The 24702-nt window shown below is 29.9% G+C and overlaps 2 protein-coding genes across 2 annotated transcripts in view; one reads left to right on the top strand and one right to left on the bottom strand.

Annotated features, from left to right (window-relative positions):
• LOC145314153 (uncharacterized) overlaps positions 1 to 7380 on the top strand; it is a 33488-nt gene extending 26108 nt beyond the window's left edge. Inside the window, exons 15-22 of the mRNA XM_080153959.1 lie at positions 2136 to 2265; positions 2521 to 2612; positions 3433 to 3520; positions 4010 to 4118; positions 4482 to 4584; positions 6284 to 6438; positions 6692 to 6778; positions 7044 to 7380. Of these exons, the coding sequence (XP_080010085.1) occupies positions 2136 to 2265; positions 2521 to 2612; positions 3433 to 3520; positions 4010 to 4118; positions 4482 to 4584; positions 6284 to 6438; positions 6692 to 6778; positions 7044 to 7194 (915 nt within the window). The 3' untranslated portion in view covers positions 7195 to 7380. The remainder of the gene's footprint in view (positions 1 to 2135; positions 2266 to 2520; positions 2613 to 3432; positions 3521 to 4009; positions 4119 to 4481; positions 4585 to 6283; positions 6439 to 6691; positions 6779 to 7043) is intronic.
• A 364-nt stretch (positions 7381 to 7744) lies between these two features.
• LOC145314154 (uncharacterized) overlaps positions 7745 to 24702 on the bottom strand; it is a 35039-nt gene continuing 18081 nt past the window's right edge. The window contains exons 5-14 of the mRNA XM_080153960.1: positions 16956 to 17039; positions 15271 to 15309; positions 14909 to 14968; positions 14532 to 14626; positions 13854 to 13935; positions 13275 to 13354; positions 12716 to 12878; positions 9372 to 9512; positions 8601 to 8783; positions 7745 to 8293 (exon numbers count right to left, since the gene is read on the bottom strand). Coding sequence (XP_080010086.1) covers positions 8021 to 8293; positions 8601 to 8783; positions 9372 to 9512; positions 12716 to 12878; positions 13275 to 13354; positions 13854 to 13935; positions 14532 to 14626; positions 14909 to 14968; positions 15271 to 15309; positions 16956 to 17039 — 1200 coding nt within the window. The 3' untranslated portion in view covers positions 7745 to 8020. The remainder of the gene's footprint in view (positions 8294 to 8600; positions 8784 to 9371; positions 9513 to 12715; positions 12879 to 13274; positions 13355 to 13853; positions 13936 to 14531; positions 14627 to 14908; positions 14969 to 15270; positions 15310 to 16955; positions 17040 to 24702) is intronic.

Below are 24702 nucleotides of genomic sequence, written 5' to 3'. Positions count from 1 at the left end.
CCAAATCTTCCAATTTGAAGCTTAAAAATAATAGGACTTACTGCAGCAAAATTAGTTTGCCTTGAAAATACTTTTCTTTAGAGGTCCTATCCCTGAAATTATACACACATAGCAACAAAGTTAGAGGACATTACCAATCAGAGTTTACCTCCCCCTTGGGATTTACAGATACAATACAAAGCTAAATTGTCTCTTTCTCTCAGATTTACATTACAGCTGAAACTATAAATCTATATTATTACAAAAATTGGTTTATTGTAAAAATTAAATCTAAAAAACACACAAAGAAAAGAAAGAAGTTTTAAAATTCAAACTAATATTAATTAGGATCTTTTTTGTTACCAAAACTCAGTGTATTAAAAGAACCTTTTGCCTAAGGTTTAAGCTTTTTTTAAACTTAAAAAACATTTTACTCTTAATTAATGGTTTCCACATGTTCAACATATTTCCATATGTAAATAAATAAGCTTTGCCATTTGCATTAATTATACATAAAGAAACTTTAATTTTGCTTTTTGTTGTAAAATGCTATTTAATGCTACTTTTAATACAAAGTTCTAGAAACAGGGAAAACTAGAAAAAGACTAGAATAGAATGAAGACTTTAAACTTTAGTTTAGCATATGAGAGTACTATTTATATACTAAAGAGGAGAATTAAGATTGATTAGATTATGGTTGTGATGTTAAAAGACTAAATAGAAATTAAGATTCTTTACATATGAGAATAATATATTTAATTACTAACTCATACTTATTTAAATATTAAGTGTATTATATAATATATGTTAATTTTCTAGAGAAGATATAAGGTCCTTAACAACAGCCTAGTATACGAGAGTAATGTTAATATACTAGTGAAGAATTAAGGAATTTAATATCAGTTTAGCATATGAGATTCCCATTGATATATTAAAGCTAAAAATAAAAGTTCTTAACTTTGCTTTAGCATATGAAAATAAGATTGATAAAATGAAGACTAATAAGACTCTTTGAATAAGTTTAGAATGTGAGATTTATATTAATATACTGGAAAGAAGTTTAGTTTATGACTAAGCAACTTAACTAATATTATAAATAGGCTTATCTACACTTCAATCCATTATGACTTAAAATAAGCATAGCTAATCTAAAAGTAATACATGAAGGTTAGCCATATCTATCAAGTCAGCAAGAAGTACACACCAAAAACTTCCTCTTGCTCAAGGGGGCATTATACTTATGCAAAACATATGTACAATGTACGTCATAAACTTAAATGAAAGAAATTTACCTTACAGTATCAGCATGACCTTCACAGACTACACTTTATATAACTTTGTAGCCAACTTTTCTTTGGCCAAGTCTAAACAGTTTGCCAAGTAATTAGGTAAAGTAAATATAGTTGCAATGCAAAAACTATCAAAACAAGTTTTCTTTAATGTTAAACCTATGTGGAGAAAATTGCAACAACTTTTTAGATTAACATTCATTTTTTAGAAGAAAAAATCTTATTAGTAATAAATTGCAAGTTTTAAAAAGATATATTTTTTGAAAATATAAAACTTAGATATAAACTTAGTTAATCTGTAATAGAAATGGGTATACTCTTCTTAAAAAATTCACCAAAAAAAAACTCAAAATTGTTTAAGATTATATCCTTTGCACTTAACAAATCCTTTCTTTTAAAAAAAGTTGTAGTAAATCTTGTAGAATGTACAAAAACTAAATTTGATTGACCCAGATAAAAAGTTTTTTTCAACAAAAACTTAACAATAAAAAAAGTAGAAAAAAACATGTAATTCAGACAAAATTTATTCATGTATTTTTAATTTCTGATTAGCTAAAATAAATTAAAGCTAACTGCTTAATATTGGAAAAACGTTTAAAAAGAGTGTATTGCTCCTTTAAACCTTTATAGAACATGGTATTTTTTTCTTTTTTGTCAAATTATCATTTTGTCAAATGTTAAAACAAAAAAAAATTCAAGGTTTTTTAATATTTCTTTTTTGCAGCAATTTCACTTTAAATATGTTCTCTTGCTCATCTGTATTTGTTTAAAATAAATTAAATTAAAAAGCGTTTTATTGGAAAACAACATAGATTTGTTGCAAAAAGTTGACAATGAAATTTGACGAAATAACAATGTAATATTTAGGGTGATGTTCAAACAAAGATTGACAAAAAGCCAACAGATACTAACCCTGATGACAAAACTGCTACTAGTGCTGCTACAGCATCTACTACTTCTGCCAAAAAGCCAACAGAAAAAATGCGCCATGTTTCAGGTAAAACACATTCATAGTGTTTTATTTTTCATATAGTTTGCTAGTATTTTTATTATTTAGTTAGTAAGAGTCGTCTATCTATGGGAATAATTGTTTTAGCGGCATTCTTTGTGCTGGTCCCCAAAGTCTTTAAAATTAGCCAAAATAAGAAAAGTTGCATAGGTTTTGGTCCCTAAAGTCCAAGACAGCTATTTAGAAATATGACTTTTAGATACATTGTTTCATCCGTGTATCCCTAACTTATTTTACTTTCAGAGATAGTTCTGAACAAATTGAGGACCACAAAAAAATCTGGAAACCTGGCCATTGAATTTGACCCTAAAAAACTAGAGATTCCTCCAAATAAGGTGATTTTTTAAAATAAACTTTCTCTGGCTTCACAGTCGTAATCACTCTATAATTATATTATTCACTCAGTCTGTCCGCCTGTAAGTCAGTCCGAAACGCTATGAGTGTAATGTGATTTTACTGGCTGCTATTTCAGATAGACGGCTGAATCAATTTCTAGGATTCCCTAAACCAATGAACATCCAGTATATAATCTACTTTGTATGTCAGTCATGCTACAAAATATGAATATCAAAAAAATATAAAAGGTTTCGTTATTTTTTCTCCAATAATTCTATACTCTTTATCAAGATATATAAGTTGGAAAGAATTTTAATGTTAGAGGGAGATTTAAAATCTGCATCAAATTTTAAGGATTTTTTATAAAATTAGTTTTTTTATAATTATTTATCTAAAAGCGGAAACACAATTTAAGTTAATTAATTTTGACATCTGTGATTGGTGGATTGAAAATTATCTTCGCTCTGATTGGAGAAGCTTAAGTATCGAACATCATTCAACCAATTAGAGCGCAGGTAGTTTCCAATCCACGTACTTATCCTATTGGTCAAAATTTATGAACTTAAATTGTATTTCCGCTTTTAGATAAATAATTATACAAAAAACGAATTTTATTAAAAATCCTTAAAATTTGATGCAGATTTCAAATCTCCCTCTAACATTAAAATTCCTTCCAACTTATATATCCTACTCTTTATATCTCCTTGTCCACATTTCTTTTCATAATTTTTTGTGCTTCGTTATGGATGTTGTCATCTTTGTTTATCTATTAGCAGATTATAATATTAGCCTCTACCACAACATTCTTTGATTCTTTAGACGTATGGAGAACCAGAATCCCCCAACACAATGAATCCTCCACCTGCAGTTGTTATCAGCCAGGACCAAGGAAAACCAGGAATTACAGGTAAATTTTGCAGGATATCAGTCCGTTAATAATTCGTGAGTACATGTTATATAAAGGTAACAGGATATCTATTTTTGTGTGTTTGTCTGACTTTGCTGAAGGATATTGCTAATTGCTGAACCAATATGGTTTTCCTTTAAAATGTTGCTTATCATAGGTCCTGGGAAGACTTATATTTTTTTCTGGAGATGTTACCACTACCCTTCCAAGAGAAATCCTAGAACTCCACCCCCCCCCCCATCAAAATTTTTTTTTACTTTTTCTTTTTAATCTAAAATTTTAAATTGGGCGTAACCACTTGTGTAAAATAAGTCAATAGTCTAAAGTCTTTGGTCTTTGAATTAATCTATTTGTTGTACACAAAGACAGAATATTGAATTTTTCAAATTTTGATATCTTTTATTGATCTATCCCTGAATTTAATTAACATGTAAAATTACCACATACAAATTTAACAATCTTAGTATTTTAACTCTTTTTTGAATCCAGGTTTAACAAGGACAAGGACAATACTAAGGTCTGAGCGAGGTGGCTCTGGCTCCGGACGGTCACAGGGATCTGGAGGATCACAGAACCAGGTCCCAGCTCCTATTTCCAGGTAAAGTTTATAGTTAGATTATGTATTGCATGATGTTAGACTAGAGTCCAAAGCAATGGGGTACTAGTATAAAATTTCTGCTTGCTTAAAAATGTTGTTTGTTAGAGCTGTAGATTGCTTTCTTATAGTCAGTTACAGCAGTAGATTTATTAAGATTATAACACTCAGGCTGTGACAGCATTTGAAAGAACTATATCTGCAATTGCCAAACACTTAAGATAAGCACAAGATACAGAAGTTAAAAATTTTAATTGAATATGAATATTGAATAAAGGGAAATGGCAGTTGACCTCATTGCAGAAAGAAGAAAAATGGAGGACATTTTTATTGTCCATTTAAAAACCTAAAAACTTTATCTTTTAGAGGTCAAAGAGTGTACAGGCCTGTAGATGTTGGGATGGTAGCCGCCCAAGGTGGCGGCACAATTGTTACTGGTGATCTACAAGATGATATGTCTTTTTATGAGGTAATAATCATGTTTTAGAACCGCAGCTCCAATATGACTAATACATGTTATTGTTATGTACCGAATGCAAAAAGACTTCAATTGCAGCCACTTTTTTTGTTTTGTGGTTGGTTGCAACAATTGATGAACATGAATATCATGAAAGAGGAAAAATTGTCGTCCATTTAGCTTGCCAACATTGAAAACGTTTATTGGACAGTTCTTTAATCCTAAAGGAGGGGAGAAGACGGGGGAAAGGGGAAATCGTTATTTTAGCCCGCTGCGAGTTTAAATTTATATGAAAATCTAGTGTAAGATCCGAGTAATACTATATCCATTGCTGCATTGTGGCTGTATTATTTGGCTGCAGCTATTATGACAATACAAAAATTTGAGTATAAGTCTTTATCTTTTTTACCTATTTTTAAACTACATTTATCTTTAATAAATCGTCATTGACGAAAAAGGTTTAGAAGATAGTAAGTACTTGTATACTTGTAGGTATTATTTATACATTTAGAAAAGTTTTGTGTAGATATATTCATACTCTATTATTACTCTTTTACTATCAAAACTTTACACATAGATTTATTCACAAGAAAAATCAGATTTATTCATCATTAAAGTTTTTAAAATATTCTTCAAATAAATTATCTGAAAAATGCTTCACATTTCAAGGGAAAAGTTTATCTACTTATTTTGTATTTTTCAATTTGCTTTAAAGAAATTAATTACTTTGAGATTTAATATGTTACGCCCCTAAAACTTACTAATAAAAATATTTTCTTGTATTCATTCGAATCTGGTGGATAGGAACCGGTTCTCATTCATACGAAAAAACTATGTCTAGCATCGTATTATATCCAGCTTTCTACGAATATAAAAATGTACAATCATAGGATTAAAGCCAGTTTTTTTACCCCATGCCTTCGGCAACTCGGGGCTAAAAAAACTAGTTTTAATCTTATAATTGTACATTCTATATCCGCGGAAAGCTGTTTATAATACGATGCGAGAAATAACTATTCTTGTATTTGATAACCCATAAGTATACACATCAAAATTAAATTTAAATAATAAATAAAAAATTAAATGTAGAACAATTTTGTACCACGTAAAATGTATTTAAACATCTATTAAAATGCTCTACTTACCTTTAAACTTTTAATAAAATTTCAAGAATTAAAGCTGTGGCACTTTAGAGGATTTTCCTAGTCTTAAACTTAAGTCCATCTTTCCTGAAACTTGACTAAATTAACCTAGTTTCTCTTCTTCAACACAGGATAGGGTACCATAGTTTTATAACATGAAATATGATGAGAAAATTAAGTTGATTTTGACTTTGTAGAACTTTAACATAAAACCTAACTTGAACAAACATGTCCACATCAAAGGCAACAAAAAAGGAAACAATAAATCTATTTTCAAATTGATACATATGTCTGTAATGGGAATTTAGAATATAAATGTCCATAAAGATATCTTTTAACTTGTTTATGACGATTTAGTCGATGAAGTGCCTCTTCTAGTCAACTTTCCTGGTTGTTGCATTTATTATTTCAATCAAGGAAATTAATCAAATATTAATACCTGACATTAATCAGGCTTTTTTAAAGAAAATTATTTGCTGGTTAATGGTATTAGATAGCAACATCTTCAAATTTTACTGCTAAATCACCAAGAGTTGATTACTAATGTACCTCATTTTAATGATATATAGGAGATCTATTATCTTGATGATGAGGATGAAGATGTTGTTGATGATGTTGGTAAGCGTCCTGTTCCCATCATCCTGTCAACACTACTGGTTGTAGCATATATCATTGGGGGAGCTTTCCTCTTCCAGGACTGGGAAGGATGGAGTCTTCTGGACAGGTAAGAAGATGAAGCTTAAGATCTCGGTAACCAAAGCATCTGATAGGATGCTTCTTAGGGAATATAAGATTTTAATACTATTTTCATGAAGAGTGAAAGTAACTGTTCCAACCTCTTCAAAAAAACTTTCAATCTTTTTTAAAAATATTAAGGTTAGGGTCGAAACCACTAATACACATATAAGGATACACTCATTAAAATGCATTAATTATGATTAATTGTACTTAAATGATATTCTTAATTTTTCTTTCAGTTCTTACTTTTGTTTCATCACTCTGACAACAATTGGATTTGGAGACTTTGTACCAGATCATAAACATGCTGAAGATGGAGAAACAAGGTAGAATTTTTTAAGAAAAAATCATTCAATGGTTTCTTTTTAGCTTCAATTGAAAATAAATAACATAATTGACATTCATTTTCTTTTTTTATCAAAAATATGTCAAATATTATTTGCCCTTAACTTAAGAGGTTTTTAATACTATTGAAATAAAATTGATAAAATATAAAATTCATACAATTATTTCGTTTCTGAAGTAAAAATAGAAATATAATAATTCATTTAAATTTTCTACAATTTCTGAATCCTTTATTTTAAATTTTAGGTTGGTACTATGCTCCATCTACATGCTATTTGGCATAGCAATGCTGGCCATGAGCTTCAACTTGGTCCAGGAGGAGGTGATCAACTCTGTGAAGACCATCGGCAGGATGCTTGGCATCCTCCAGGATGAGGAGGATGAAGATGATTACTGATTGTATCTTGCAACCAGTGAAAACCTTATTTTTGAACCTGATTTGCTGTCTTTGTAATTTTTTTAAGTGGTCCCCCCCCCCCCCCCCCCCAACAACAGCTAAGAATCACGTATTTTACTTCCTGTTTTTTTCTAGCCCCCCTTATTTTAAAATTATTTAAAAGATCAAATAAGAGGGGGTTCAGTGCTCGGTTGACACTTTGTGGAAAGCACTTAAAAATTCATTTACAGCTTTACTGTTTAAAAAATCTTGATCCATTTTGTGATTAATTTAATGTTTATTGTACATTTCCGTCTTATATAATGAATTTCATTTGATGGTAATCTATCCTTTTAAGGAATGTTTGTTTTATAAAAGTATTAAAAGTTAATTTACAATAGTATTATAAATCTACCCTTACACTTCTTATTCAAGCACTTGATCTTAATAGTTACATTTTACCCTTTATAGAGAAGTATCAAATATAATCAATAGATCTTTATAAGTACAAAATTTTACCATAGTTTAATTTTTAAACCTTTTTCATTTCTACAGAGTTAAATAAATTATATAATTTTATGTATTAATTTATTTTTATTAAGTATATCAGTAAAACATAAATAACAATAAATATATATAAATATTTTAACAACAAACAATAAATAAAAATATAACTTTTTTATAAGTTTGTCAAATGATCTATTTTGATATTATTAAACAAGTGTAGCAACAATGAATGTGTTCAGATCATTATACAAGCTATATCATTATCTTTTAAATACAATATTATAGAGATTGCGAAATTTTGATAAAGTTTTGTGAAATTTTTGTTTTTAATAAAACATGACTAGAGACTTCTTGGCAGATTATAATAAGCATCTTGGATAAATCTGTTCTTGAATCTTTGTTCAAAGTTATCCAGTTTGTCTGAGACAAACTTGAGCTCATCCATGTTTGGTTTGGCAGAGGTGGGCGCCATCTTGTTTCCAGTCTTCTGTCCGTACAGCCGCTTTCTCATGGCCTTCTTGGTGGGGTTGGAGGTAGGCTTCTTGGAGGGTTGGTGAGAGGGCTGCACTTGGCTGGATTTCTTCAACAGGGTGCTGAACTGCATGGCTTTGTCCTTAAATAAGGTTTTATAAGTTTACTTACTTTCGCAGTAGTTTTTAAACAGCCAGAATGCAATACTTTAATTGTCAAGTTTTGACCTTTTATAGTTTGATTAATAAATCTGGGGATGATTGATATGGTTCAGGAACCCAAAAAATTGCAGACAATCAACTTTTTTGTTACACCAACTTTGCCAGACAATATATATATAAACAAAGTCAAAATGTAAAAGTGAAAAAGGAATTCAAAGATTAATAGCTCATTTTTATAATGAACAAAATCTTATGTGTCTCAGTTCTCCATTAATAGTGAAAGCTTACTTGTGTTGGTCTGAGATTCTGCTTAATAAGCTGTTCCATCATATTGGGATGATTCTTTATATTCTGTTGGACAGCAGAGATGTGTGTGTTCAGATTCTTTGTCAGGTTTTTGTTCAACTTGTTCATGGTCGGCTTCAGGTTCTTGTTCAGCTGGCTCATCTGCGCTGGCAGGTTCTTTGTCAACTAAAGCAAATTTAAGATTTAAAATAGAAAATCTAAACAAACTTTAAAACCTTAGATTTTATATACTCATGTAGCTAAATCTATGACATTTTTAAACTTAGGAATAGAAAATTACACAGTTATTACCTAGTATTTTTTTTAATTTCTTTAAATGAAAAATGCACAGAAAGAGTTGGTAAAAATGACATGATTTTAAAATAGAATACTAAATGTATAAAAAATTATTTTATTAAGCAAATCTGGTAGAAAAAATTATCAAATTATTACAGCCAAATAATCAACAGAGTTAGACTCAATTTTATATCTAAAAATCAAATTTAAATTGAAAATTAAGAATATTTGAATGTTTTTTGCAAACTCTGAATCCTGGGTCAATGAAATTGATATTTGTAAATCAAGAGACCAGAAAAGTCTTCCGTATATTCAAGGTTACTGGATGTAGGAAATGTGTACAGTACTTTATGGTAAGAATCAATAACAACAAAAAGTAAGCACGCGAGTGTCCCCCCTCAAAATGTAATTACCCACCCCAACTCAACAACAAAAAAGCAAGCTTAGACGTCTAAGGCCAAATCATAAAAAACTGACCTGGCTCATATGGGGTTCAATATTCTTTGACAGCTGGTTGACTGCGGGACCCAGGTTCTTGTTCAGGTTCTTGATAATGTCAGGGCTCACGGAGTCCAGCTCATTCAGGATTGCGGGCAGGTCCATGTCGGATCTGGATACCTAGGATAGATAGACACATGTACACAAATTGACACACTAAGAATTCCAGTAATAGACAGTTGGTAAGCCAGATAGTTTAATTAATTGATAGCTTGAAGGTTAGTTGACAGGTCCATGTTGAATCTGGATACCCAATATAAATACCTATAAATTGTTAGATAATTCCATTGATATATAGTTGTTTAGATAGATAAATTTAGCTTGTTAAGTATTGCAAGTAAATTTATATCGGGTCTGGATATGTAGAATTGTTGTATAATTTAATTTATAAGTAAAATAATTTAATGATTAATTGCTTACTATAAAAAATTTTTAATTATATCTAAACAGGCATAGTTTTAAAGATCAGATTCTAAAAACAGAGTTTTAAACAGTGTTTAATAAATGACAAAATATGATAAAAATATCATCCAAGAAAATGTGTTTTTAAAACATATTTTTATTTGCAAAACACATCTGACCTCTAATCAAATTCATTTCCTCATTTTTTTTCTGAGAAGTAAATAAGAAATGACACACTAGGCTTGAAATTAAGTAAGGCTAAGTAAAGAGATATCAATCAGGAACAACACAGTTTGTTCTCATCAAGGATTTGAAAATGATTCAAAGGTTATTCTAATATATATTGTTTGCCAAATACTTTGCTAATATCACAAAAATTCAGCAAATAATAGTTTTCATGATTTTTAAAAGACTTTAAAAAAAGTCTCACACAATTATGTCTTGTATTAATTGAAGACAGGTGTGATGAAATATTTGTTAATTAGAAGTTGTAATGCCTGCCTTTTTCCACTAACTTATAATCTTTGCATTATTTCAGGGGATAAAAGGGATACAACTTTTTTACTTTTCTAAAAAAAACTAATTTTATTTCAAGTGCAAAATCCTGTACTAAGTGGGTTTATAGTTTATCCTCAGAGTAAATATAACATAAATTTACATTTCATAGCATGGGCTCGGCACCTAGTTACGTGAAAGTTGAGAAAATTACTAAAATTTTATAACATGAAGATCTAATAGTTTTATTTATTCGAAGCAAAACTTCAAAGCTTTTAATTATGAAAAGTTTCACTTCATAAAGTTTTATTGAGACTGGTTTATTTTCTTATGATGCCTAGATCTCTTTGAACACTGTAAAATTTGCTAAAGTTATTGACCATAACACTTGGAGTTTGTTTGTGAAATGCATAATTATCTTATTGCTAAATCACAACCAGAAAATTGGAGAAAAAATTAGGAATTTGTCAAGTTAGCAAACTTTAAGAGTCACTCGTTTGTTTTACTAAAATTACAAGAAAGTTTTTTTTGTTTATTTAAGGTATGAAAAATGCCTTGCAAAATCTTCCCTCCATGTACTGGACATGTTCCATATTAAGCCAGGGTTTGGACATCATCAGAATTAGCAAAATATCTTATATTAGTAAGCTTCCAATCTTAGAAAAGAAGCCTTTGGGTTCTAGGGTCTTGGTCTTTAATAGTTGAAATTCTTATACAAAAGTAGCAGGATATCTATGTGTCTGTCTGTCTGTGTGTACCAAGGAACCTCGCTAACCGCTCGTTTACAGTAAAGCTTCTCTTGGGAAGGTTTGTAACTATTTTGGTAAAGAACCTCAAACCTGCCAGGCAAAGCAAAATCTGCTCTAGAAAAAGCCCCACCCAAAAACATATTTCTTTCTTACTTTTTCTTTTATAACTATAATGTAAATGGAAGGTTCGACTCCACCCCCCCCCCCCCTCCCCATTGAGAATAAAGAAAATAGCTAGAAGAAAAACGTAAAAAGTATTTTATTTGTATAGAGTTATAGATTTGTACAGAAAAAGTTTCTACGTCCAAAGTGTATTTATTAACTTTTTAAAAATTAAAATGGAAATAGTGGAGTATCCTTTGAAATTGCAAGGTCAGAAGTATGTTTGTTTAATAAATGAAAGTTATGCTAATATGATGCTTTACAAATCTGCATAACAAATATTTACCACAGAATATTAGTTAGATACATGTGTGGATGACTGTATGTTAGAAGAAATAATGTATTACAATCTATTTTTTTGGTTCTCATGTTCTGCTTAAGATTCTCAAAAATCACTTATTGTACCTATCATTTTTTTGTCAACTGATATAGAGAAGAAATAAAACATGATAAAAAAGACTCTTGCAAGATTTTAATTTTTTGACATCAAGGTACAAAATTCTGAGTAAATTAGTAAATACATGAAAAATTATAAAATTCATAAACAAAAGTGTTCTTCAAATAGAAGAACTAGAGTAAAAAACATACAAACTTAAAGAAAGTCGCTTAGAAGAAGTGGCTTAGAAGAAGCTTTGCTACTAATATTATATTTTATCCTTTCGTGTATCTAACTAACATATACTATATAGAAGAAGCTTTGCTACTAATATTATATTATATCCTTTCGTGTATCTAACTAACATATACTATATAGAAGAAGCTTTGCTACTAATATTATATTATACCCTTTCGTGTATCTAACTACCATATACTAACACGAAATAACACATAAATCAGGAAATAATTTGCCTATCAAGGGTGAGTAGATTTTTATTAGTATTTTGTTCTTTAATTAAGGCCTACAGAAGTCACGCATATGTATTTTATTAGCGCTTGATGTAATATTTAACCAGTACATTTGAGATTACCTTAGCTAAGAAAGACAGATAATTATTTTCTGAATGTTTTAGCCAAGGCTGGGGCTAAAGGGGTGCCCCACCCCCCTCAAACTTTGAAACCCCCAATTTTACTCTACTAAAAAAAGCTTGGACGTCCTAGAATTCAGTTTTTTTTACCTGTATCTTTTTTTAACAGAGCTGGATCATTAAATCATTTTAGTGGTGAGCCAGATCAGGGTGCGCCAAATTTCAGCTAATCACAGCGCGGCATTCCATACAATGCTGTGCTCTCATTGGTAGAAAGTTGGATCGCCCCGATCTGGCGCACCACTCAAATGATTTAAAGATCCAGCTCAGGTTATTTTTGTAGCACATTTTGTAGCTATGGAACATGCCCTCTGTATTGTAAGATTGAAAAAATAGACTAACACCACCCCAAGACTAAAGACAAAAAAAAAGCCTAAAACCATATTTTTACCTATGTGAAGCTCCAAATATGTAAAACCCTGTACTTACTGAAATCTTATAAAAAAAAAACATACTAATTTATACAATAGTATAAGCATGTTATAATTACCTGGTCAATCAAATTGAATACGATGGGGGCACCAAGGACAACATTGCCCAGGATGGAGGCGAACAGGATGATGTACAGAGTGTTGTTCAGGCTGCCGTCTAGGGCGGGCACGTTGGGCAGGGGGGCAATGTCGGGTAAGTTGACACAATAAGCTGCCTTCTCACTAGAAAAGTCATAGATTTATTACTAATGATTATACACAGTTGTCTTAATAAAGGTGAATGTTACAATGTTTGAATTTCGGACCAGTTAATTTGCTGTGTAAATACCTAAGATTCTGATTCTGATTATGATTTGTTTCTTACATTCAGAGGCCGTAATTCAGCAAATTAATTCCATTGGAAATTGCTGAAAATTTGGATTTTTGTGTTGCGTAATGTTGGATTAAAACTTATTTGTGCTGTAACTAAAGGGAAGGGGGAGAAAAAGAAGGAAGTAGGTTGTGGGGAATAGTTTGTCAGAATCCTTGGCCCTACTTTTAGCATTTTTTCTTTAAAATTATAAGAGATAACCATTTTGCATTATGTTAGTGAGATGGGCAATATAGGATTGATTTTACCTGGCTGTAAGCTGATTAATAAGAGCCTTCTTTCCATCACTACCGCCAACGGCAGCAGCTAGTAGGGCTTGTTTCTTGGCCTGTAATGATAGCTTAATAAATCCTAGTAAGGGACATGAAGAAAACTGAAAATGCTATTCCTATTTTATCAGTCAAAAGTTTCCATCATTATACTCATTCTATTATCCTTATAATAAAGTAACAGGATGTCTATCTGTCTGTCTGTTTGTCTGTGTGTACTGAAGAATCTCGCTAACCGCTGAATTGATCGGGCTCTTCTTAACAGGTTAGCTTCTCATATGTCCCGGGAAGTTTTATAACTATTTTTGGGGAGGGAAATCATGAAATCATGAAAAATCGAAAATGTTTAAAAATATTTGAGAGACTTGGTAGGTATCGTAGAGACTTGAACAAAAAAAACATTTAAAGTGCCACTAGAGGCCTCTAGGGGCGTAGCCGCTAGTACCTAATATTTCAGTAGTTTTGGGTTAAATTGCATAAATACACACGTCAAATCAACAAATCTTTTGGAGAAAAGGGGGAATAAACGATTAATAAACATTAATTTGTCCTACTTACATTAATTTGATCTTCAAGGGCTTGTAGATCAATCTTTTTGGTATTAATTTCATTCAACAATGGTTCGGCAGCAGCTTGCATTCTAAACATTAAGACAAGTTAAATATTTCTTTTAAAAAAAATTGATTAGGGTATTTTAATCGATTTTAATAAGAATGTTAAAAAGTGGACTTAACAATATTTTTTTACAATTTATATTGAAAATACCTATTTTTTATACATTTTTTGCGTCAGAATTGTTAGAATAATTCATGATTTACATATAGCAGTAGGAAAAGGAAAAATTAAGGAATACATCCATAATTAATCAAATCAATCTGCAATTATTAGATTTATATAATCAAAAGAATAGGAGAGGTCGAATATGATATACATTGCGTCAAACTAGAGACGTTAAAAAACTACTGCTGCTATGACAGGCATGTGACATAAACAGTAAGAATATTGATAAAGTCTTGACCCATAAACAGGCAGTGTAAGAATACACCAGACAATACCCCAGACAACTAGCCAACTTTTTTTTAATTTCAAATATAAATTAATTCATATACATTAGCTGTTAATTTAAATTTGTCACATTCAGAGATTTATTGACAAAGTGTTGTTAGCTCCGATACATATTAGCAAATTTTCACTGTATTATTTTGAACATATTGCTATTCTACTATTAATACTTACTTGTTCATATGATCCTTATGGTCTTCAACGTCCAAAATTACTGCATTCTTCTCATTTCTTAGAACCTGGATGTTCTTGGTTAAAGACATCTTTTCCTAAAAATAAAATTTTTATCTGACCTCTAGTTTTATGCACCAAAGGGATATTGAGAATCACCAGAAAATTAAAAGTAAAATTAAAGTGGGTCTATTATTTTTTTTTTGAGGGGGGGTCAATTCTCTTGGAAAAATTAACCTGGCCTCCTTTAAACAGGTATTCAGACAAAAACAGACAAATAGAGAGACATCCTGTTTCTATGATAATTTTATATTTTTCTTAAATTTCATTAAAATAAATTTTCCCTGTGTTTAGAAATCTGCGAAATAAATGAAATTTACCTCTCTCAATTTATGAACAGCCTGACTAAGTTCATCATATTCAGACTTCTTTAAGTTGATCTAAATATAAAACGGTGGGTGATGATTAAAATCATATGAAAATTCAATAATATAAAAGAAATAAAAGTTTTTTTTATCGTAATATCTATCATTCTGCAAAGGGTATTCCAAATATTCTGTCAATGTTAAAATATTAGCACATATCAGTGAGGGTGAAGTTTATTACACTAGTCACCAAATTTTTTTGATAACGTTTTCTGATTTTTGACTTAATAACTTTATGTACTATTATTGAATTTTGAATACGAAAAACAATTTTTAGAGTTAAATAATCTGAATCAATAAAAATTATCATATTTTACCTGTTTATTTATTTCTTCCAACTTTTCAGCTTGTATTCTAGTTTAAAATAAACCATCTTTTGTAATCTTGTCGTACAAAAGTGCATGCTTTAATTCTTATCAATGAATAATTTAGTAGATGGATTCATTGATTAATTAAGTGAAGCTATAATTCTTTATTTGAGATACAAAATTGTTTTTTATTCCATGTCTAAAACTGTTGACATAATAATCCATTTTCAGATCTTTTCATTAACTTGTTTTGTCCTCATTAATTAAACTAGAGGCTTGGGGCCTATGGTGTGAGGTGGATAGGAGAAAGTCAACCCCCCTCCCCATTTCCCAATTATAGTTTTTAATAGTAAAAGTTTCAGCATCCTTTTTGCCAGCAAGTCATATAGTTGCGCCGCCTAGCGGCATTTTAAAATTTTTGAAGGTACTTTTTGGCGATTTCTATGAGAAGCTACATTGTAAAGGAGAATTATATTAGTTTAGCAGTTAGCGAGATTCTTAGACACACATACACACAAGAGATCCTGTTACTTTATTATAAGAATTTAAATCAAAATTATGAAGAGTAGCTTTGCTCCAATGCTGTTGTTGAATGCTCGACCGCAAAGCAACGTGAAGAAGATCTATGGTTGGTTTTGCATGTGTTTAAGTGTGCGTGTGCATATGTGTTTACGTTGTTATAAAAAGATGACTCGAGATTTGAAGTAATTATATGTACCACAATTCTAATAAGCACGTTCAGGCGCCAAGGTTTAAACATGGTAAGCATATGCATCAGATTTAGATTTAACCAGGAATAAAGGGATAGGTCAATTGTATTTAATTAATCTTCCCCCCTTACTCATACAAAATCTAAACTCCGTCCTTTACACCCAAATATATAGTTGTAGCATTTTAAAGTACTATTTAAAGTACGTTTTAAAAAGTAATATTTTTTTATTTATAAGAGATTAATTTATTTCCTATTGATCAATCCTTGAATCACTGCTTTAAAAACCATATGCAATTATTTTATATTTATTCGTTTTATGTTTTTGGTTGTACTATAAATATTTTACTTCGTTTACCCAACAATAATTTTTAGCTAATATATTTTCCTGAAAATTTTAAATTTTTAAAACCTTTCTTCTATAAAATTTGTCGTCTTTCGTTGGTTTGTAGCTTTAAGGATGGTTGTTTTTTAATGTATTAAAAAGATAATATTTCAAGAAGTCGAATGAAGCTTACAAATGCTCAGGCATAGAATTCCTAACAATAATTGCTTAAAACTACATATTAGACAACCCTGAAAAAAACGTAGTCCTATAATATGAAGAAGTAAGTTTAAATCTGAATATATCGAACATTGTTGGTCCAAATGGTTTGTTCCTTTAAGGGAAGTTTTACGAATGTCCTGGGATGGTTTAGGCTATTTTAATTTTCTTCCCCTGGAGGCTAGGGGTAAAGTAACTAGTTATTTATATTATTGATTCCACACACATAATCTCATCACAATCCCCTTAAACAACCCCTTTCCTTTAAATTTCCTTTCATTATAGTAAACAGTAAACACACTCTTATATTCATTTGTCTTTGTGTCTTTTTACAAATATTAAACTTTATACAGATAGTAGGCGGAAGTGTTTGTATACTATTTTCTATATAATAAGTCATATATAGACAAATGCATTGCAGGGATGGTTTAATTTATTCCTGACACCCTCCAGCATAAGGTCTCCACGTCTCTGGATGTCTGCCAGGGCGTTCATCATCCCAGACAGGGTCATACCAAACTCTCCCTGAAAATTTATTGATAATATTAGTTCTTTAATTTTGATAGGTTTCGTGATTTCTTAATAAACATTGTTAAAATTTGAGAGGTCTTTAAAATCCTATATGATCCAGAAACTTTCATTAAGTTTAAAATTATTTGTCTAAACATTTATATTAAAAAAACAGTGTGAAAATACCAGAAATAAATGATGTGACAATGCAAAGTCAATATTTGATAATGATTTCTCATCATTAAGGGACACTCTAGGATTTAGTATTGTATGCTTTCAATTTTTAATTTTAGGCACCATTTATTCGTAAGTGTTGAATTTTGATAATACATGATTCCTTCATTTTAAAATTTTATAAAAATATCACACTATACAACCGTAGGTGCAATTGTAACAATTGTATTAAATTACATTTTTCACATTTTGTAGGGGGGAGGGGAGCAGACAGGGACACCCACAGCCTGATAGGATACTCCCCCACCACAAAAAAAAATTCTTTACCAGAGGTGGATTCTTAAAAAAAATTTGCCCCACTGTACGCTGAGTGGGGCAAAATTGTTTTCGTGAAAAATCCAACAAAATCTGATTAAAAATCTACAAAAATTAAACAAAATCTAAGAAGGGTTATTAACATAAGATTTCATAGATTTTTAATGAGATTTTGGTGGATTTTTCACGAAAACAATTTTGCCCCACTCAGCGTACAGTGGGGTAAATCCACCTCAGAATAATTGAGAAGTAAATTAATCTAGTACACAAGTTATAAAGAAGCGTAACTACTAAAAGGCTTGAAGTGTCTACTTATGACAAATGTAAACAGTTTTTCAATCACAAAAAAATAATAAATTTGATAAATGATTGGTTAACTATTGACAAATACAAAAAAGGTATAGGACATTAAAATTTTTCCCAAAACAAAAACAACTGTTTTAATTATTATTTTTCTTATAGATAGCAATTACAACATGATATTATATACAAGGTATAATATAAATAACACGAGTTAATAAAACCATATATTCCTACTTTTCAATATTGAATAAAGTTTTTCGGCCTTCCGGGATATCCAATCCTCTAAATTTATCCTAACCTTACTTAACCTAGCCTAAAAAAAAACAATTAAAGTTTAGATGTAAATGCATTATGTAAACATTGCGAAAATTATCTTTTTGTATAGAAAAATTATATTTGTTTTTAAAAGGGAAAAAGTTTGACACAAAATTATTTTCTCTAGTTACCCTGTCCCCGTATCCCTTTTAAAAAATTTAAACAATGATTTTTATAAATATTTCTTACATAATATGTGATCACAAATAGTTTTGTAATAATAATTAAGACAAAATAAATCAAACAAGAATGTTAATTACACACAGAGCGAAGAAAGTTTTCAAAAGTGATCTTAATGGATAAGACAATGGATGTACGATAAATTGATGGACATTCTTAATGATTAAAATTGTTGAAAAAGCTTAGACAGTAGTAGACACGAAACAAGCAATCAAATTCAATAAAAGTATCTAAAGTTTTTTAGCCAACGAATAATTAATTTAACGTAATTATAAAACATGTGTTCTGGTGTAAATTGCAGTTTAATGTCCCATCCCTCCTGATAATCTTAACTTCATTGGCCATTTGAAACATAAGAATTCAATGATTTACTTGTGCTAAATAGATATGATCAGACGAAGTTAATTATATGTTAGCTGAGCACCTAATTATAATTTCTCCAAGACAAATATTAGTTTGCAATTAAAAAACCATAAACAATAATATCTATTTATACTCCAGCCAATGGATTTTTTATCGATGGATCTTACACCAGATTATCATGTACTTATACTCTAATAAAGGTAAACTTGAAGCTGGCTAAAATAACGAAACCCCATCCACCCCTTTTTAGCCCATGCCCTCTCCTTCTACTAGATAAACAAACTGGCCAATAAGTAATGTCTTGTCCATGTTAGCAACCTAAGATGCCGAGAATTTGTCCCTTGTCATAATATTCACGTATATTTTACATCCATTCTCCAGTCATTGTCTTACAAGGACGAGTACGTCATGCTTTGATATCAACAATTGATTTGTTTTCAATACGCCATAATTCATTATATAATGTGTGGTGATTGTTGTAATTTATTTGTGTAAAATTGTAAAATGCAACTTATTTCTTAACGGATTGTTTGTCAAGCCATTGCATTGTTTAGAGAAAATTGGATAAAATTAAGGAATTTACACGTTGTGAAGCAACAATTCCTTTTTTTTTCTTTTAGATATTCAAAAAATTGGACAAACTTGATAATCTAAAGCCTTTAACTACATCAGATGATGTAAAAATGAGTCAACCTTTGGGTATAGTCCCTTTTGTGACAAAGCCTTTTCAGTGGGGTTTCATCGTATTTTCACAGTAGCTTTTGACGGGTTATTTTAGGTTAGACTAGGGGATTGCCTCACAGGATTAGAGCCCCCCCGCAAGGGCCAGAAATAGGATAAAAGTAACTGTGAAAATACGATAAAAAGCAACTTAAAAGGCGTTGTCACGAAAGGGACAATACCCATTTTTTTATTGGATTAATTTACAAAGGTGGTCTTATTGTCAAGTACTTCGAAAAGAGCATTACAGACCAAACACAAAGACTTATAGAGTAAAATGATTTTTTTATTATAGGGTAACTGCGTATTTCAAATATTTTGAAAACTTCCTATATTTAGCATTTATTGATTATTTTAATCAATGAATATTGAATATATCCTCAAGTATGAAACCAGAAAATGTCATTTATTCATTTAGCAGTCAATTCATTGGTTTTTAAATTACGGAACAATATTTTTGAATGTGAAGCATTTCTATTATTAGAGTCTTAGATCTTTTCGTAAATTTGTCCTTTCAAACATTTGGATTTTGATCTCTTTAATAAAGACCTAAAGATTTAAAATAATATTCTGCATAGGAAGTTTTGACACTTTACAAGTTTTCATGTTCGTTTGTTTTACAGTTTGGTTTCGTTTTTATGAATATTGCCATCCTTGTTAATATCTTGTGTGTACTTATTATACATAACTGTTTTGTGATCATTAAATTAGTTTAATTGTTTACTTATGTTAATGATATCTGTCATTATTTCAAATCTTAATCTTAAAAAAAGAACAAGAATGACGACATCCATAGAAACTAAAAGGGCAAATTTAGTTCAAATATAGAAATGTTCATAAGGAAATCATAACAATGGAAACTCGATGAATTACGGATGATAGAGCAGGTGCTAATCGTCTCGGGAAATCTTCACAAAAAATTATAAAGCCTGAATCAAATAGAACCCGAGTGAATCCTATTTCCCAAGCATCTTATTCTTTAACCACAGTAGCGAAGCTCATTTACAAGTCTCTGATTCATCTAATCATCTTTTTGAACTAATTTGTGTAAAAAGCTTTGAAATCAACTTTTAAATAGATCATACTAAAATAATAAAATCATTGATGTTTATAAACATTAACTACATCTAAATATCCAAAAATCCTCCCCCCCCCCCTTCCTCAAAAAATATTTGAAATTTGTTTTGCTTGCTTGTTCAAATCTGTAATGAAATCCATATTTTAAAGTACAATATAAATTAATGCCTTTTCTAGTTTGTTAAATGTAATATAACAAGGACAATTTTGTCCATTAGTGGCGCAACAACAACGCGTGTACAATATAAAAATGAATAATCTGTCATATACATGAAATCCAAAGTTTGTTTAGAAAACCTATGTAAGATAATCGACAGACGTCCAGAATAGTTATAGAGTTGCTGTGCTATCATTAATAAATTTTCGATGATTTTTATATTTTTATGGTTTTATGCTTCGCTACAAAGATTCTTACTTTTTATATGAGTTAAACTAGAAGGTTTCGTCCTTAATTTTAGTAGCACAATACCAAGATTTTTGCTTGTTATTTTGTTCAGTAATATACACAAAGAACAAACTGAAAAAATTCTACCTATGACTCTATAGCAATGAGTGTATTACACTCTAGGTCTGAGGGTGTGTGACTATAGTTCTAGAAAAAAAACTCTAATATTAATCAGTCTTTTTCACAATAGGTAAAGGGGTGTGTGACTATAGTTCTACAAAAACTCTAGTATTAATAAGTCTATAATACTCTAGGTCAGGGGGGTGTGTGACTATAGTTCTAGAAAAAAAACTCTAATATTAATTAGTCTATTACACTCTAGGTCAGAGGATGTGTGACTATAGTTCTAGAAAAACTCTAGTATTATTTAGTCTATTTCACTCTAGGTCAGAGGGTGTCTGACTATAGTTCTAGAAAAACTCTGGTATTTATTAGTCTATTACACTCTAGGTCATGGGGGTGTGTGACTATAGTTCTAAAAAAATATTAATTTATCACACAATAAAAGATACTTCTATATGCAATCGATTCCGCAAAAGAACCGGTTTTTTATGTGACAATTATATCAACAAGTAGCAATCATTTCAAGTAAAAAAAAAAACAGTACCTCTATTTGTAAATAGATTAGAAAGATATTTTGTTTTGTGTAACGTTTATCTTTAAAATTTGCTTCTATACTTTTAAAGACTGCCAATAAACAAGAAAAAATTGCAGTCATGCAAAGCTGCAAAAGAACAATTATTTTGTGCTGAAAATACAATCACAGTATCAAATTTAATAGTTATAACAATGAAGAATTTTTTGATATTTTGCTTTTGTAGATTTGATTAAACACCGACACAGCAAGGATGTCAGTACCAACAGAAGCGTAGCCGTTAATAATTAATTAAAATGTGCGAAAATAATACATTCCTCAAAGATATAGCTGTAGGATTTTATTGTATGGAGTTTATTAAAAGTATAAATAACTAAAATAATATTATTCAAACACCGTTATAAAGAAAATATGCTAAAGAAGTGTATTACTGCTAGAAACCTGAATCTGCCATTTGACAATATCATTAATATTATATCTTTGATGTTCATGTTAAATTCTAATAATAATTTTTATAACAATCATATTTGATCACCAATAAGATTTAAATATATTTGAATATTTGGGTCAGGTGGTCTAAAAATTAAAGAATTTCAAAAGATAGATTTAATATAATACCACAATCATAGAAAAAAGTAATTTTTGAAAGCTCAATTAATTAGGAATTTTAAAAAGTAATAGTAAGGAAGGCAGTTTTTAGTTTTCTTGTTTATTACTATAGGTCAGGTTAGGTTATATTAGGTACTGGATACCAGATAGCCCCACAGGGTTTAGAACCCCTTGGTAAAGAATTAACCCCCTTCATTTTAAGTTTATTTCAAAAATAATAGATGGGTTTAGTTCTCGATGGGCACTTTGAGAGAAAGTACTGTATTGATTCACACTTTGGATAGGGTTTACGAAGGATTCCTGCAGGTGTTCGAGGCTTCAGTTAGAAAAATGTATTTTGTACGGAATTTGATAGATACAATTTAAATCTGTGACTTTCTGTTCAAAGTATAAGATTTTTTCTTTTTTAGTAGGTTTTGTATCCAGCTTTTAGGAGCGTCAGCCCTGTTTTCAATCTTTAAATTAAGAAGAAAAAAGAAGATTTCTAGGTAATTCTTATCAAGAAGCTTACCATATCTGAACCAAAAATATCCTGAAATATTGCCATTAAGTAGATTTGTCAGCCATTTTTTAACACAGGAAACCATATACTTTTAACAAATAAATAAGATTTATTATTCCTTAACCTCAAATTATTGTAACACAAACATGTAAAATTAAATGTAACCAATGACATTGACTTTGTGATGATTGTGTAACAACACTCAGTTGGGAACACGAAACAAGTTTACTATGACAATAAATTATTTTCTGCTTCTTCAACTTGGAAAGTAAGATGAAATCATACCCAACTGAAATAGAATTAGAACATATATGATTTATTTTGCCTTTTTGAGAACAAGAAAACAACACCAAAAAAGTTCTTATTCTGTAAATTTTTGGAGCTTTAAAGAATACATTTTAATAAAATAGAGATTCTTTTCAAAACAAGTAACGCATAAAATGTTACTGTAGCCTTCTTGATTCTAATATAATAGTATGGGTACAATTTGGCTCTTATTTTATGTGTTAATAGTAAAACGAATATTTCTTGGATCATTTGTATAGTTAGGCTTGGTTTAGCACACCCAACTGCTACACAAAGAGAAGATATTAAACTAATTTGGTTTTATGTAAAAACAATGTTATCACTCATGTAATATGGTTGCATTATCTATAGACATTCTAAAATAGAGTAATATTCATAAAATATAAATAAGATGTTAATGTGCCTGTTTTACTATTGGATTTAAATATTTTAATCAGAGAAGTATAAGATGTAATCACAAAGATATCACTCATGAAATATGGTTGCATTCAATAAAGTCTTGTTAGAATTAATAGAGTATTTTCATTTCAATATTAGAGTAGGGTGTTAATGAGCCTGTTTTACTATCGGATTTTAATATTCTTTAGGGATAAGTATCTCATGTAATATGGTTGCATTTACTATAGAGACTTGTTAGAATAGAGTATTTCAATATTAGAGTAGGGTGTTTATATTCCTATTTTACTTTTGATTTGAAGTATGTTATCAATGAAATTACAATGTTATATATCGCATGTGGAGTATTATACCTAAAATATTAGACTAGAATGTTATTTTTTCTGTCTTTCTGTAAATCATTCTAAAGTTTTTTTATTTGTTGGCCTATAAACTTAAGAGGTTTATTACTAAATCTTAATTGGGTTTTACAAGCAACAATATTCATTAAATCAATGGGTAATTTTGATGCGTCCATAAAGTTTTAATCCATTGTCTTATCCATTAATTGAAGATCGAAAGTGATTTTAACCAAACCAAAAAAATCTTTTCTGTGATTTCATTTTTAAACTATTTCCGTCATCATTGTATTTAAGGTCCTTATATTTATTTAGACAATTTTTGTTTAGTTGCTGAATGTAAAAAAAAGTTTTAAAAAACATATTATAAAATTAAATTTGTAAAAAAAAAAAAGTTAAGTTTATCCAGAATGTTATTGTTAGTTTTTAAAAATCGTAATAATGTGGTTAGAATACATATGTAGAACCAATAACTATCGGTTTATTGATAACATGCAATTAAAACTAATATTATATGTTTTCCTTAAATTTTTTTTTCAAATTTGTTGAATATAGCTTCAAAAATTAAAGAAAGTGTTTTAAAAAATTAAACATTGCAAAAATTGAAAAAAAAACTTTTTATAATTTTATCTGTCTACTATTTCCTGCTAGCATTGAATCGATTATTTTGATTTTTTAAAATTTTAACCCTTTAACAGCATAAATAGAACGTGATGTCGGGTTCGAGTTTGGATCACACTGTGTCATAATAGAGACATTAAAAATTGCTGTGTCCGGTACGTGGTATAAATAGTTAGAGCAGAGGGATTGTTTGGTCTGTAAACTCATAACTTTGCACAGCTAAGCAATTTAAAAAGTTGATTGTCAGTTGGGTATTACTTAGATTACAATAGGTTAAGAGTTAAGACTCTAGGGGGCTAGGTGTCGCTTCGGGTACTAGACCTCTCTCCACACACCTTGAAACATACTCCGCTTATGATTGCGGTGTAAATCGTCCATTCACCCATCAGACAACCAAGTCTCGGAAATGCACGACCTTT

Source organism: Acartia tonsa, chromosome 3 (genome assembly GCF_053477335.1).
Source record: "Acartia tonsa isolate MP-2025a chromosome 3, ASM5347733v1, whole genome shotgun sequence".
Taxonomy (NCBI): Eukaryota; Metazoa; Arthropoda; class Copepoda; order Calanoida; family Acartiidae; genus Acartia; species Acartia tonsa.
This window is presented reverse-complemented; position numbering and strand designations above follow the sequence as displayed.